At 32.5% G+C, this 17,374-nt stretch overlaps 2 protein-coding genes and 3 pseudogenes across 2 annotated transcripts; 4 read left to right on the top strand and 1 right to left on the bottom strand.

Moving 5' to 3' along the window:
* Positions 1-17,374, bottom strand: part of LOC128172198 (uncharacterized) — a 277,067-nt pseudogene that overhangs the window by 223,701 nt on the left and 35,992 nt on the right.
* On the top strand, positions 6,176-7,191 carry LOC128172197 (uncharacterized; annotated as a pseudogene).
* Positions 11,608-13,693, top strand: LOC128172200 (glycoprotein 3-alpha-L-fucosyltransferase A-like). The gene has a single exon (XM_052837983.1). It carries the CDS (start codon positions 11,608-11,610, stop codon positions 12,484-12,486), a length of 879 nt encoding a protein of 292 aa, XP_052693943.1. The 3' UTR covers positions 12,487-13,693.
* LOC128172203 (glycoprotein 3-alpha-L-fucosyltransferase A-like) lies at positions 13,794-14,705 on the top strand. Its single transcript, XM_052837984.1, has one exon. The coding sequence runs from the start codon at positions 13,819-13,821 to the stop codon at positions 14,695-14,697; it is 879 nt and encodes a 292-aa protein (XP_052693944.1). The 5' UTR covers positions 13,794-13,818; the 3' UTR covers positions 14,698-14,705.
* On the top strand, positions 15,953-17,141 carry LOC128172201 (glycoprotein 3-alpha-L-fucosyltransferase A-like; annotated as a pseudogene).

Raw genomic sequence — 17,374 nt, 5'->3', positions numbered from 1 at the left:
ACCCGAATTTCCTCCTTTTGAATAAAGAAAATCGAACACATTTTACTTAAATATATAAATGTTTTCAACAACATTTTTTTTAATATCAACATTATGAAATATCAACCTGCTGACATGTCTACACATATAGTACTGATTACAACAGTTTTTCGAGAAAAGTGCAATAGCATGTGGAAGAGAAATATAGACAATTCATGTGCATATTCCGTCCAAATTTTCTTCAATATAACATCTAAAAAGAATAACTTTCCTTGTACAGTGAGTTGCAAACATTTCATTAATCATTAGAAGACTAATGTTACATAAAATAATTATCTGTCATTTTTTCCCATGAAATTTGTTGTTTACGGCATATGCATATAATAGCTAGACTTACATTTGAAATTATAAATTAATACAAAAATTAGAATGGGTATTAAACTTTCTCTGCCTCAGTGACACTATCGTACATAATCAAAGCCATAAAACCTATTTTATACCACATATTAACAAGCGAAAAGTTGTCAATGTGACAACAAACCTGGTTTTCTTTAGTGTGAAAAGTATCAATAATCCCTTTGTCAACCCTGAATTGATGAACACAACCTATACATACAGAATAATTGGGTACTTGTTATGAAATGTTTTTGCCAAAAAATAACCAAGTTCAACAGCTGGTAAAATGCTTTCACAAATCATCAAAAATCAGAATTCTAGCAATTTGCACACCTCTGATATTATTATAATGTACAATGGATCTGCAAAAGAATATAACTTTCTATCTTGAAAACTGTAGGAGGAGTGATCCATACAATAGGGATACCCTATATGCAATGTTTTGCCAAAAAATGACTAAGTTAAACAGCTGGCATTTTTTCATAAATTATTCAAAATCAAAATCATAGCAAAATACAATTTCTAACGTTAAAACTGCGACCAAACGTCATTTTTCAACAGCTTAAAAAAGGTTTTTTTTTTCGAATCTTCTAATATATATATATATATATATATATATATATATATATATATATATATATATATATATATATATATATATATATATATAATATAACATTTTATATCAAATTACATCATATTATATCATTGAAGGTTGCAAATCCATCCACTAATGCAGTTGAAAATGTGTGCAAATGTGTATCATTGGTCGTCAAGGTGGTACTTATTTCTCACTTTTTTTCATATCATTAGAGGTTACGGTTTTTGACCGCTAATGATATAAATCTGAAATTATATCATTAGCAGACGGTTAGGTTGTTCGTTAATGATAAAATTATATCATTAGTGGTCAACATCCTGACCACTAATGCAACATTATATCATTAGTGGACGTTGTATCGTTAGAGGTTGCTACAGGTGTAATCTTTCAACGTTATCATCGGTTAATGTTCGTGCTTGTTGCAATGCAAAAATACTGTAAACGGAATAATAGTTATTCAGGTCCAATCAAGGGTGTAAATAGATTTACCCTGTGTTGTATTCCCCACACCCTGAGACCGCAAAGTAAATCTCCGTACACCCTTGATTGGGTCTGAATTACGAATTAACTTCATGTATGATAACAATTTTCATTTTAATATTATATTGTTTTACCAGACTGTGTGCTTTGCAACTTGAAAATCAATTAATATTAAAGAGTTGTAATTGAAATTGTGCTAAAAGTCAATAATTCGTACCAATAGAACTTTACTAAAAATAGAGATTTTGGCATGTATTCATTGAGCGATGCATTATTTTTGCGCAATGATCTATCGGTGCATTTGCATTATGAGGTCACATTTTATTTACACCACGTTCCAGCAGGTAATACGGAAATTTACAACAGGCTTGTTAACCAGTCAGATCCCGCGTTATAAGCCACTTTGGAAATAATATTTTGTATCTGCAGGTGGTAATTCAATATAAGAGAACAGTAGTCCAATTGCATACCACTCCTTCAACTTCATGTTAAGCTGCGAGGGGCATTTGCATATTTAGAAAACAATCCCACACATTACGATAGTTTTGGATAACATTAGTCAATTATGAACATCACAACCGTTACTAAAACACATTCTAAATTTTTTAAACATTAATTTTAGATCTAAATTTTTAACAGGTGTGTATCATATTTTTACACAAACTTTATGTCCCTACAAATTAAATGTAAAATTACGAAATTGTTAATAATGTTTTATATTTAGAAATATATATATATTCACTGTCATAACAACTGCCTTAACATTTTATCAATTTGTTTTTATTTCATTTTTGAACCAAAATATTTTACATTGTTTGGTATTCCATCATTGAACAAAGTAATTTATATAAAAATATCATCATAGATAGTGAAAGCTTGTAATTGACTGAGTGTTTAATGATAAAGCTACAAACGTCTCCTCGATATAAATAACACATGATTTGCGCTTTCCCAGGTCGAAATTGACCTTTAAAAACTAGGTCAGTGCATTGCAAGCTAAAGGAAAATGGAGTACAATGAGGTGAAACGATTGTGAAGGGTATAATTAGACTAGGCTGGTGGTCCCGACGGTATAGGAACAAAGATTGTTTAAAAATGAAAAATATTCTATCTTATAAAAAAATAATTCTGATTGTAAAATAAGAATGGCGAATTCACAATGTAAATTAGTTTAATAAAGATTAATTAGTTAATTGATTAATCAATTAGACAAAGCTGCCTTCTCATTTCTCATACATTGATGCTGCTTCATGAAACCATGGAGACCATCAATGAAGTTCCGAATCATCTGGAAAAAGTGTCCTTAAGACATTTCCCCAAGTTGCCTGCATCGAAGAAATTGGTCATTGGCTCTAATTCCATTACAGGAAAAGATCTCGATTCCCTCGATGGTCAGAGTTGGCTGGATGATTCGGTATGTCAACAAGTCAGCAACAAGTTGGAACATAATAAATAACAATGTATTCATATTTATTTAAATTTTTCAGTGTCTGTATCTATTTGTAATTATAGCAAAATACATTTCAGCAATGACTATTTGAATATTTAAATTGCACAATTTCTTAAAATTATATATAGATAGCTAATATTGAAGCATTCTTTGAATATTATGTGATGATAAATTAGGGTTTGGTGCGACCAAATCTTCCAAAAAGCAATAAGGGCTTCAATGTATTTGATCTACTCATAGTACTCAAAGAATTATTCCTTATTTCTTACACATGTGTTGACCTTTGTGCCTTAAATGAATGATTTTTTAATGACTTCAGGGTATAATTAGATCATACATGCTTATCTTGGCCTCCTGCAGAGAGAGAGGACACTACTGCAGAAAAATGAAGTCTTCATTCTCCCATGCTTTCTAATGGAGTAATGGACAAGGAGGGACTACCTTTCCTGGTTATACCCGAAGGTGAAGTTTTACTCCTATGCCTTTATCCTGACGCCCATTTGCAGCAACCACCACTGGATTCATTTGGTCACCAGTGTGTCAAAGAAAACAGTTTTGGTGTTGGATCCCCTAGGACACCAACATCCGGACACCGAACACAAGTGGAGGTAAACTATGCTACTTTGTAATGATAGAGGCATGCATGGTCTCACTATGAAAAGAAAACTTTTAGATTTTTACTTTTATTATTTATATGATGCTTCAATAAGGTATTTCTAATGCTCTAAAATACGAATATGAAAATCTATAAAGTTATATAGAGATTCTTTGTAATGTTTACAAAGCTTGTTCTATGGATATATTCACAATCTGGTTATGTATCCTGGTTAAAATTGTCTCAACATGATAACTTCTATTTGCTAGTTGGTTTTGAACTTAAACAGTTTCTAGTGTTTGTCGAACTTAATTTGTATACTTATAGTTTATTTATCAGCACTTAAAATGTAATAAAAAGTCATCAGAACGACCTGAACTTTGTTTACAAAATAGTTTATTGTAAGATCTTGGTCTTGCTGTATGATAATGACAACTCATTTTATGAAACAAAGTATGTGGTAATCTCTTGTAGTTATTTATTTTCCTTTTTTATTTGTAAAGGAAGTACATGTACACGAGGGAAAAATACATTCCGGAAGGGTTGGAAAAATGGAGCAGTGACCATCAAGCTGTAAGTCGTCAAAGAGATGGCAACAGTTGTGGCGTCTTTGTTCTTATGATAAGTTATATAAAGCATAAACTTAGATTATGCCTATGAATGGTTTGTTTATGTAGAAATTTAAAGATAGAAATATCATACTGTAAATTCCTAAATAAATGCGAGGAATTATTAATATCCACGTAAAATCGCGAGAAGCATCCTTCGCGGATTTTAAAATCTCGCCATTATTTTATGAGAGTTGAAAACTATAAGAAATAAGTAGAAAAGTTCAACTTTCGCGATTTAATATTGTCGCAATTCCAAACAAATCAGTAGGATCGGGCTAATATTCTTTGTTACAACGACATGATCCCTATTGTTTAAGTAGTTTTAAATCAACTAACTTTAATTGATATTCTTTGTTGTTCTTATCTATAATTAACAAACCCATATATATATATATATATATATATATATATATATATATATATATATATATATATATATATATATATATATATATATAGAATCTTTTATCATGTTATATCATTAAACGTTGCAAATCCATCCACTAATGCAATTGAAAATGTGTGCAAATGTGTATCATTAGTGGTCAAGGCAGTACTTATTTCTCATTTTTTTCCATATCATTAGAGGTTACGGTTTTTGACCGCTAATGATATATATCTAAAATTATATGATTAGCGGACGGTTAGGTTGTTCGTTAATGATAAAATTATATCATTAGTGGTCAACATCCTGACCACTAATGCAACATTATATCATTAGTGGACGTTGTATCATTAGAGGTTGCTACAAAGCTCTATTATTGAAGAGTCCCAGCAAACTGTCATTAAGGTTTTCCAATCCTCAGTCTTGAGGTGTTTTTTTATCCTAATTTTTTTTCAAACATTCCCTCTTTATAGAACTTTGTTTATTAGTTTATAAGTTAGTAGGACCTTATATTATAGCCCAAGAAAAGGCCCGCCTTAATATTCTAAATAGAAAAGTAAAGTAATATAAACATTCCCTTTTATAGAACTTTGTTTATTAGGTAGTAGGACCTTATATTATAGCCCAAGAAAAGGTCTGCCCAAACATCCTTAGTAGAAAACGAAAAGTTTTAATCACTCCCCCCTTTTATAGAACTTCGTTTTTTGTATACATATGTTTATTTTATTGATAAAGACAACTTTCTTATACATGTATATTTCATTCATATTGAATTAAGTTCCTTTTGTAAACCGAGTGGTATTTTATGTTTGAAATTTAATTTGTTGGATCATTTTAGAAATACATTGCCGCATCTGTTTGTGATCTCTCATGTTGACAGTTTCCTCCTCTCCCTTATCCATTACTCACAGTGATCCCCTGATTATTGCCATTTGTTTATTTTCGTTTATCTGATTGGTGGTCAGATCTTAGACTGGCGTGTCTTTGAATTTATTAGAGTAATTCCCTCCTGTATCCTGTTTTGAGAATTTATGTCTTTGAGCGTTCCCCAAATTTTGGTTCCATCTTGGAGTTATTTTATTGGTCCTTTATAGAAAAAGGGGAGGAGTTGTCAAAGATGAGACATGCAGGATTGATAATTATTTCACACTCTCACTTTGGATTTTTTTTTTAAAATGATGTTTCTTTAATTTTGATTTGGACTTTAATAAATTCTAAATTTTAAAACTGGATATTTTTATTTACGTTACATTACGTAACCAATATTACGTAATCACAACACACGCCCGTTTCAGGTCATGTTCCTACGATGGAATCATTGAGCCATACAAACTAAAACTGATTGGTTGTTTCATCACAACACAGATAGAGACACAGGAAAACTTAAATGTTGAGAAAAAGAATGCACAACTCTTATCATTAAACAAGAAAGTTCGTTCTATATATTACATACTAGCCCCAGTACATCCGAAGTTTGTGAGTCTTCATGACTTTGCCATAATGTACAACTGGTACAGAACAATTTTGCTGTTATGAATTTACATGTTCATCTTAAACTTTATTTCATATAAAAACATTGTCCACAGATATGTTTACGATTCCGTCGTATTTATCACATACGTTATATAACAGTTTACAATTTGTTCTAATATGTTTATCTTTTTATCATTAAACGAGTATGATGCAGATAACTACCAAGAGGAAGCAAGTGATTGTGGCCTTTGTAATTGTGAGTATCATCATTGGCTTACACAGTTCGTATCGGGTCCAAACTGATGTTTCTATTAAGAGAGAACCAAAAAAGGCGAAAGCAGAAAAACTTCATCATTGGAGAACCCCACTTGCCGTTTAGATTCCATCGTAGTCAGACCTGAAAGCATTACCTTAAATATGCCACCGGAGCTTGAAAAAGTGGTTCCACTATGGGCAAATACAAGAGCAGATAAATGTATTGGAAATATCAAAGCGAAACCAATGAGAAAACTTTCATCAAACAAATACCACAATTATTACAAATGTGTTAAAAGAAACAAAGTAATGCGAGCTATGAGAGACAACTCTTTGAAAACGCTGGATCGCTCAATAACCAATGCATATTTTAAAGACCTGAAAAAGAAACAGGGGGTTACCATCATCTAAATTGGAGGTTACCTGGGTGTGTTGCTACCAAAGCTGGGGGAAACAACTGGAACGAAACAGTATGTCGCCCTAGAGCCCGTTCCTAGCTTCTATCAACAGTTATCCAAAAGGATCGAAGACCTCTCACTCCAATCAAGAGTTACTACCTACAATTTCGGTCTAGCTGAATCTAAGAAGGAACTCCGAATAAGTCTACGCAAAGACGCAACTTCTCTGCTGAAAGACGACAAAAGAGAAAGGGTTCAAACAGAAACTATCAATCTATTCAATGTGGTAGACTTCTTTGTACAGATTGGTTTAGGGTGTAATTCATTGAACCTTCTGACTATTAATTGGAAAGGATGCGAATTTGACGTCATGTAAATATTGACGTCAAATTCGCTGATTGATAACATTGACTTCGTACAGTTTCAGCCCCATTTAATTGTGTTCTATGACGATCAAAAATACATCTGTATGTACTGTCATATAAGGGAACTCCTTGCCAGGACAAACGAAATGGCTTACGATTATCCGCATGTCTGGGAAACATGGAAGAGAAAAGGAATTTCATAAATATGTGCGGTTATTGTTTTTGTTTTTTTTTAATTAATTTTTAATTTATATATCTTATTGGCATGTACAATTAAACCACAATTTTTTTTTTATGGAATTCAATTTTGATCTGTTAATATTTTAAATTATTTAGTTTTAGGATATATATCTATTGCAATTGTATTATTTACATACAGGTTGTCCAATTATTTTTTTTAAAAGTTGATGTTTTTTATTAATTGTATGCATATGTTTATACATTTTTATATGTAATGTTTGGAAATTGCATGTGACCTTCATTGTTACTAAAAAAAGTAACAAAAATTGTGTTATATTATGTCAAACACTTGGTGCGGGCAATACTGAATAATAACAGCATTCAGTTTTGTTTGTCTGTGTTATACATTTGTTTATTTATAGCCTGAGTACCAGTGTCAGTGAAATATCTTACTGCACATGGGTTAGGAATACATAATGAATGACTGAGACAGCGGCATTTATTAAAGGTTTCAACAGTAAGATTTCTCTAAAAAAAATAATAAACAGCAAAGGTCATTAATCTAATAAAAACGACGTTTACTGAAGCGTTTCTGTGGAGGTTGCTAAAGATAAGGGGTATCTACTGTGAATAGGGTTTTTAACTAAAAAATGATAGGCATTTTAAAAGGAAAGACTTCATCTTTTCTATTCAACTTTTCATTAGAGAGGTCTTGTGGTGTGAGGATAGATCGACAGGTGAAATTTAATCTTTCATAACACCTGATACATGTACTACCTATAATTATCCCTCAGGTTTGAGTTTGCGCTGCTTACAATGGCATTTGTGTCCACATGCTTCGTTAATTGAACCTGTGAGTTAAAATAACAAACTTCTTATGGATATTTATCACGAAAAATCTTTTCTCAATTCGAAAAATATTCAGAATACCTCGCACAATCTTTCAACGTAATTATCCGACTATTTTTATGTCGGTTGCAATGCAAATACCGTATACGTAAAAAAACAATTATATTAGCAGGTGGTATGAGAGTTGTCGCATTCGAAGAGGCAACATTAAACCCATTACATACAACATCTCGCACTTATGTGAAGCTGGGAAATGAGGGAAAGTTTTATCCGTAGAAAACAACCCCACACGCTAATTTTTGCTAACATTAATCAAATATCAAACTAGTAACAGTTACAATCAAAATACCGAAAGTACTAATAGACGGAGGCATCATTTCTGAAGCAATAAAATATGAATAAATGTACAAGGTTTTTTTTCCTCTCAAATTTTAAGGTAAACAAAGAACTATATATGATATTAGTCAAATTCGGCCCCCAAAATTCGCTATTTTTAAAATGATTCAGGTACATTACTTTGTTGTGTTATTTTATAAAAGAGTTGACATGACGTATGTTTTTCACCTATTTATTTGATTCATATGCACTCACTAGCAGTATCTGACGTCAGAAGTGACGCTATTTTTATAATTCAATCAAAATCAATCAAAAATTGACATTTTTCTTATCTTTTTTTGAATGGGAAATACAGAGCGACTCTTTGAACAAGAACGAACTTTTTGTCACTTATAAGTATTGGAGAGATACATCTTTGGTGAAAATATTTTGTTTGTTCAAGCAGTCGCTCAATGTATCCTTAAAGAAAAACTGTCTCAAAACAAGCCGTTTTATGCTAAAAATGAGAAAATGGCGGGAAAAGGTAAGCGTTATGATGTCATATTTTAAAATTGTGGGCACTAAATTCAAAATGAAAATTATGAAAAAACTTCAAATGTATATTTGTACAAATAAAACACAGAATTACAGTAAAATGACAATGTTCATTTTAGGGGGCCATTTTAGGCTCAAACCATATATTGTCCGGAATATGGAGACTATGAGAAACCAAATGCTTCAGTATTGAAACTAATTTTAGATCCTTACGTCTTGTTTATATTTAATATATACGAAGAACAATTTCATCTTCGCCCGTGTTTTAAAACCCCTGATGGAAGGTAATATGATACCAATCTTGCAAGACTGTCGTTCTTTTTTCTTTTGCAAAACATATGATTCGACTGTAGAGACTGACCATATATATTTCTTAGCATTTCCAAAAATTAAGAAAATGAAATATATATATTGAAGAAACACTACAGCTCATTTTGCGAAAGCCATGAAATGATTTTTTAACTTTGCAAAAATAATGCTTTTTTTTAAAATTTAAACATTCGCAATATACCGTTAAATTTATTGACTTTGACGACCGAAACAGTTAATATTGCTAGCTCAGATTTTGATCAACAATAATTTTCACCATATAGCCACATTGGCCCTAGCATGTATCCCTGACTCAGAGACAAGTAATTTCACAATTTGGGTAGCAGTTTTCATGAACATTATAACCAAACACTTAGTTTTTTGTTCAAATGTGTGGGAGAAGAGAATATGTTTGAAAATTTTCTTTTTTGCATATTTGGCCCGCCAATTAGGCCCTGGTGTTGATAAATTCCTGAATTTCATAATTTAGATCCTCTTGTCATAAAAATTGCTTTAACCAAAACAATTGGTCTAATAGTTTTCAATAAGAATTTAAAAACGCACAACACAAAGACGCACGACGACGGGCGAAGACCGATGTCAATAGGTCACGTGAGTGACTCAGGTGACCTAAAAAGGCTTGGATTGTTAATTATCTGGAGTTTAATGTACATACAAGGAGAACAGGAATATATAGGCCTACATAATTTTTTTTTATCAAGAAAATTTTAATTTTATGGGAAAAACTAAATATATAACATATACTATAAAAATACCGGTATATACAGAGACAGCCAGACTGAAATCTACACGCCCTATTTATCGATTGGTCGAAATCTACAACGGCTGAAAGTGACAGGCCTGAAATTGAAACGCCCTGTTTATGGATTGGTCTGGATCAACAGCGACCTTAGTAAAATCTCAGACTGCACGAAATAATCATGACGATGCAAGAGTTAAAGTCTCACAGGAGACGATTTGGCTGTTTCTTTTAGCTAACGTACTTTTGTACATTAACAGTAATTTAGTGAATTTTACTAATTTTTAAAAAACAGTTTATTAATTAGTTAAAGAAAGATGTAATTATAAACAATAAAATGCTTTCTTTGATGATTCATGCGGGATACGAAGGTAGCGATCTTTGCAGGAAAAATTTACGTAACCTGCTAACGCGGGCGCCATTTTGAAAAAAAATAAATTGTCAGAGAGTTCCGAATGAAATCTGATGAACGTTTAACACGGTTCTCGCACGCTTTGCTCGAAACGATTCACACGTTTTGCCCGAAACGCTGCACGCTTTGCCCGAAACGCTTAAAGGTTTACACGAAACACTTCACGATTCACACGAAACGCTAAACGGTTTACACGAAACGCTAAACGCTTTACACGAAACGTTACTTGTACGAAAGTCGCAGTAATCCAATGCCCGCTGGACCTACATGGATGCCAATCCTCAGATAGCCAAACTATATATTTAGAAAGGCTATGCATGCTGATCAGGGACATCATTATGCAAGACCAGTGAATGCAGTTGATTTGCAGGTTTTACTCGCCCAGGTCACTATGTCTCATTTGCTTATCCACAGTCTCAGCTAATAAGATAATAACCACCGTTATTGCATTTCATTCTCTTTTTAAATAGTTCATTAAAGATTTAAAAAAAGATATATGAATCATAATATAAATAGTAACCTTTTTCAAAATTATACCTTATAATAGTCACATATAAATTGTACATATTTTAACGAAATTATTTTCAATTCATTAACATGAATATTTAAATCATAAACATTAACTAGTTTATTAATTAGTAGTTATAATACAGGTCCAGTTCACGAATATCATTTGAATTTCATTAGAAAAAAAACTTTTGTATTTATAGTACTAAAATTCTACTTCCGGTGAGATATCTAAAATATCTCAAAAATCTTTCTTTTTCAAAACTTTTTCCCTTTGAGATCTCTGAAACTGTAAGTAAATGCAACCTGAATCTTTTTATGGATGCTATAGAAACAAGAGTCCTAAGTTGAAATACTAGTTATCTAGATAGTTGCAAAATTTGATTTGCATGTGATCACAAACAAATTGGAAAAACAATAACTGTTATTCATAAAAAATATTTTCATTCAGATTCTTTCGAAATGGAACCAATGAAGAACATATTCCTTGTCCTTGGTTTCTCTGCTCTGCTTCGCATATTCATTTTTGAAGTTCTCGAAACCCAAGAAGAAAGAAAAATTGTTTTCATTGATCCCACAATCCAGAACAATACAGTTATGTATTTTTCCTGCAATGTCGCTACCGTCATATCCGGAATGAATAACCAAAGAAAGCATTTTATTGTTTAAATTAACAGATAACGCCAATATATATATATATATTATCTAAATCCTTACGTTAAGCATTCTAAAATGAAAAAGTGTGAACATATAGGATCAAACTGTGTTATATCAACGGACAACTCTGATATCAATAACAGAAGTGTTGTGATCTTCACACATTCGTCACTACCAAGTTCTCCTCCCCTGAAGAATAAATTCCAGATATGGATGTTTAATACTCTGGAAAACAAAGCTTTTACACATCGGCCAAATACCGCTTGGAAAAATCAATTTGAATGGATCATGTCTTATCGAAGAGATACCGACGTTCAACGACCGTATGGTAAAATCATAAGACTGGACAAAAGTTTGGAAAAAAAATATTCTGAGAATTTTCGACAAAAAACGATATTCGGTGTCTTGATGTCGGGTCACTGCCCTGTTCCATCTCGTCGTAAAGAATACATTGAACAGTTGCAGAAGTACATGCCAATTGACACGTTTGGATCATGTGGGAAGAAAAAGTGTGGGATTCGAACCAATTTGAAGAATGATTGTTTAACGAATCTTGCTAGGGAATATAAATTTTATTTTTCCTTCGAGAATAACATCTGTAAGGATTACTCTACAGAAAAGGTGTTCAACTTGTATAAAAATGATTTCAACCTTAGCATCATACCGGTTGTAAATGGTCCTCCCCAGGCAAGTGAATATTTACCTACGGGAACGTTTTTAAGCACGTTAAATTATACTTCTCCAGAGGTGTTGGCAAAAAAGCTTAAAGAAATTGGATCAAGTGAAATATTATATACTAATTACCTGAAAGAAAAAGATAAATACAATTCATTAGATGAACCTGAGATTTTTCGAGAAGCGATATGTAATGTTTGTCAGAAACTAGATAATATGGAAGGGGACAAAATTTTGCCAAAAGCGGATGTGATGGACATGTTTAAAAATGATTGTTGACATAAATTCTCTGTAAATACCAAAAATACGTGGCCACGCACTATCACGAAATTGAATTTTATCTCTCTGACTTGAAAGAATGTTCTATATGAATACTTTCTGTGGGTATATTTTTGACAGTTTTCATAGCAATGACATTGAAACATTTAACTACTGGCCAAAATGACATAAGGAGTATCATTATATAAATAACTCGTAAACTCCCTAAATACAGTAAGGTTTGATCATGACATTGGTTTAATTTTATAAACAAGTAATCAATGTACCTGTAAACATAAACTGATTTCAGTGAAATGTACAGATAACAATACCATGGGTTTGTGTTTCATAGATTTAGCTTATAAGATAGTGAAAAACAGGCACATTAAATGATATCAATTTAATTTTTAGCAGGCAATTGAAAGCTGGAATAAACAATTTTTTAAAACGATAAGGCCTTAGTCTAATAGATACAACCAAAATTGGCTTGGGTAATATTCACTGGCTTTCACATACAACTATTTGAAGTTATCGCTTTTCCACAAAATCCAACCTAAAGGTACTTCCCTTTGTTGACTCTTCTGTATTGAAGTACGAAAAAGACGCCACAACAACATGGCAAAAGCAGACGTTGGAAAAACAGATCAAATGGGGTGGAAAAGGCATGCGATTTATGTTTTAGTGTATTTAGAGTAATTTTAAGTCTCCAATGAATTGGTGAATATGAAATCCCTTACCAAAATGAATTGTTTGCGGGCCAACTGATTAGTTTACCAGAAAACTTTAGAACTTGTTTGCCGATCTCTGCCAGTAGTAGCAATCTTCTGGTAAACCTCTTTTATTTTGCCAGAAGTTTACCAGACACCCAATTATGTTTGCAGCTTTATCGCCAGAAGTGACAAACTTTTGGCAAACTCCTAAAAATTTGCCAGAAGTTTACCACAAACATTTTCTTCTTTTTTCTTTGGTTTTTTTTAACTTTCTGAGCTTGCCAAAGCTTTACCAGAAATAAGACTTATACAATTTCATAAACATTCAGCACACCTTAAAGACTGTCAATTATAATGAATTACTTTATAATTTTGTATATTTGTATCGAGATGATTCATGCGGGTTATGAAGGTAGCGAACATTACAGGAAGTGTGTTAGCGGGTTATGTATTTGTCCTGCAATGTCGCTACCGTCATATCCGGAATGAATAACCAAAGAAAGCATTTTATTGTTTAAATTAACAGATAACGCCAATATATATATATATATATATATATATATATATATATATATATATATATATATATATATATATATATATATATATATATTATCTAAATCCTTACGTAAAGCATTCTAAAATGAAAAAGTGTGAACATATAGGATCAAACTGTGTTATATCAACGGACAACTCTGATATCAATAACAGTAGTGTTGTGATCTTCACACATTCGTCACTACCAGGTTCTCCTCCTCTGAAGAATAAATTCCAGATATGGATGTTTAATACTCTGGAAAACAAAGCTTTTACACATCGGCCAAATACCGCTTGGAAAAATCAATTTGAATGGATCATGTCTTACCGAAGAGATGCCGACGTTCAACGACCGTATGGTAAAATCATAAGACTGGACAAAAGTTTGGGAAAAAATTATTCTGAGAATTTTCGACAAAAGACGAAATTCGGTGTCTGGATGTCGGGTCACTGCCCTGTTCCATCTCGTCGTAAAGAATACATTGAACAGTTGCAGAAGTACATGCCAATTGACACGTTTGGTTCATGTGGGAAGAAAAAGTGTGGGATTCGAACCAATTTGAAGAATGATTGTTTAACGAATCTTGCTAGGGAATATAAATTTTATTTTTCCTTCGAGAATAATATCTGTAAGGATTACTCTACAGAAAAGGTGTTCAACTTGTATAACAATGATTTCAACCTTAGCATCATACCGGTTGTAAATGGTCCTCCCCAGGCAAGTGAATATTTACCTACGGGAACGTTTTTAAGCACGTTAAATTATACTTCTCCAGAGGTGTTGGCAAAAAAGCTTAAAGAAATTGGATCAAGTGAAATATTATATACTAAATACCTGAAAGAAAAAGATAAATACAATTCATTAGATGAACCTGAGATTTTTCGAGAAGCGATATGTAATGTTTGTCAGAAACTAGATAATATGGAAGGGGACAAAATTTTGCCAAAAGCGGATGTGATGGACATGTTTAAAAATTCTCTGTAAATACCAAAAATACGTGGCCACGCACTATTACGAAATTGAATTTTATCTCTCTGACTTGAAAGAATGTTCTATATGAAGACTTTCTGTGGGTATATTTTTGACAGTTTTCATAGCAATGACATTGAAACATTTAACTACTGGCCAAAATGACATAAGGAGTATCATTATATAAATAACTCGTAAACTCCCTAAATACAGTAAGGTTTGATCATGACATTGGTTTAATTTTATAAACAAGTAATCAATGTACCTGTAAACATAAACTGATTTCAGTGAAATGTACAGATAACAATACCATGGGTTTGTGTTTCATAGATTTAGCTTATAAGATAGTGAAAAACGGGCACATTAAATGATATCAATTTAATTTTTAGCAGGCAATTGAAAGCTGGAATAAACAATTTTTTAAAACGATAAGGCCTTAGTCTAATAGATACAACCAAAATTGGCTTGGGTAATATTCACTGGCTTTCACATACAACTATTTGAAGTTATCGCTTTTCCACAAAATCCAACCTAAAGGTACTTCCCTTTGTTGACTCTTCTGTATTGAAGTACGAAAAAGACGTCACAACAACATGGCAAAAGCAGACGTTGGAAAAACAGATCAAATGGGGTGGAAAAGGCATGCGATTTATGTTTTAGTGTATTTAGAGTAATTTTAAGTCTCCAATGAATTGGTGAATATGAAATCCCTTACCAAAATGAATTGTTTGCGGGCCAACTGATTAGTTTACCAGAAAACTTTAGAACTTGTTTGCCGATCTCTGCCAGTAGTAGCAATCTTCTGATAAACCTATTTTATTTTGCCAGAAGTTTACCAGACACCCAATTATGTTTGCAGCTTCATCGCCAGAAGTGACAAACTTTTGGCAAACTCCTAAAAATTTGCCAGAAGTTTACCACAAACATTTTCTTCTTTTTTCTTTGTTTTTTTTTAACTTTCTGAGCTTGCCAAAGCTTTACCAGAAATAAGACTTATACAATTTCATAAACATTCAGCACACCTTTAAGACTGTCAATTATAATGAATTACTTTTATAATTTTGTATATTTGTATCGAGATGATTCATGCGGGTTATGAAGGTAGCGAACATTACAGGAAGTGTGTTAGCGGGTTATGTATTTTTCCTGCAATGTCGCTACCGTCATATCCGGAATGAATAACCAAAGAAAGCATTTTATTGTTTAAATTAACAGATAACGCCAATATATATATATATATTATCTAAATCCTTACGTTAAGCATTCTAAAATGAAAAAGTGTGAACATATAGGATCAAACTGTGTTATATCAACGGACAACTCTGATATCAATAACAGTAGTGTTGTGATCTTCACACATTCGTCACTACCAGGTTCTCCTCCCCTGGAGAATAAATTCCAGATATGGATGTTTAATACTCTGGAAAACAAAGCTTTTACACATCGGCCAAATACCGCTTGGAAAAATCAATTTGAATGGATCATGTCTTATCGAAGAGATGCCGACGTTCAACGACCGTATGGTAAAATCATAAGACTGGACAAAAGTTTGGGAAAAAATTATTCTGAGAATTTTCGACAAAAGACGAAATTCGGTGTCTGGATGTCGGGTCACTGCCCTGTTCCATCTCGTCGTAAATAATACATTGAACAGTTGCAGAAGTACATGCCAATTGACACGTTTGGATCATGTGGGAAGAAAAAGTGTGGGATTCGAACCAATTTGAAGAATGATTGTTTAACGAATCTTGCTAGGGAATATAAATTTTATTTTTCCTTCGAGAATAACATCTGTAAGGATTACTCTACAGAAAAGGTGTTCAACTTGTATAAAAATGATTTCAACATTAGCATCATACCGGTTGTAAATGGTCCTCCCCAGGCAAGTGAATATTTACCTACGGAAACGTTTTTAAGCACGTTAAATTATACTTCTCCAGAGGTGTTGGCAAAAAAGCTAAAAGAAATTGGATCAAGTGAAATATTATATACTAAATACCTGAAAGAAAAAGATAAATACAATTCATTAGATGAACCTGAGATTTTTCGAGAAGCGATATGTAATGTTTGTCAGAAACTAGATAATATGGAAGGGGACAAAATTTTGCCAAAAGCGGATGTGATGGACATGTTTAAAAATGATTGTTGACATAAATTCTCTGTAAATACCAAAAATACGTGGCCACGCACTATCACGAAATTGAATTTTATCTCTCTGACTTGAAAGAATGTTCTATATGAATACTTTCTGTGGGTATATTTTTGACAGTTTTCATAGCAATGACATTGAAACATTTAACTACTGGCCAAAATGACATAAGGAGTATCATTATATAAATAACTCGTAAACTCCCTAAATACAGTAAGGTTTGATCATGACATTGGTTTAATTTTATAAACAAGTAATCAATGTACCTGTACACATAAACTGATTTCAGTGAAATGTACAGATAACAATACCATGGGTTTGTGTTTCATAGATTTAGCTTATAGCGAGCGCAGCTTGCCGGCGCGCAGAGCCGGCGAGCGAAGCGAGCTCTAAGAACCAGTGTGCGCGGGAAAAAGAACGAGCTAAACCTACAGTTCATCAAACAAATTTTTTTGTCTACGTCCCATAATGCTCTCTAATGTTTTCACCCGTGGTGCTATGCCAAAAATGGCCGACTTTTAACTCGTAATTTACAGTGACTTA

Source organism: Crassostrea angulata, chromosome 2, assembly GCF_025612915.1.
Source record: "Crassostrea angulata isolate pt1a10 chromosome 2, ASM2561291v2, whole genome shotgun sequence".
Taxonomy (NCBI): domain Eukaryota; kingdom Metazoa; phylum Mollusca; class Bivalvia; order Ostreida; family Ostreidae; genus Magallana; species Magallana angulata.
This window is presented reverse-complemented; position numbering and strand designations above follow the sequence as displayed.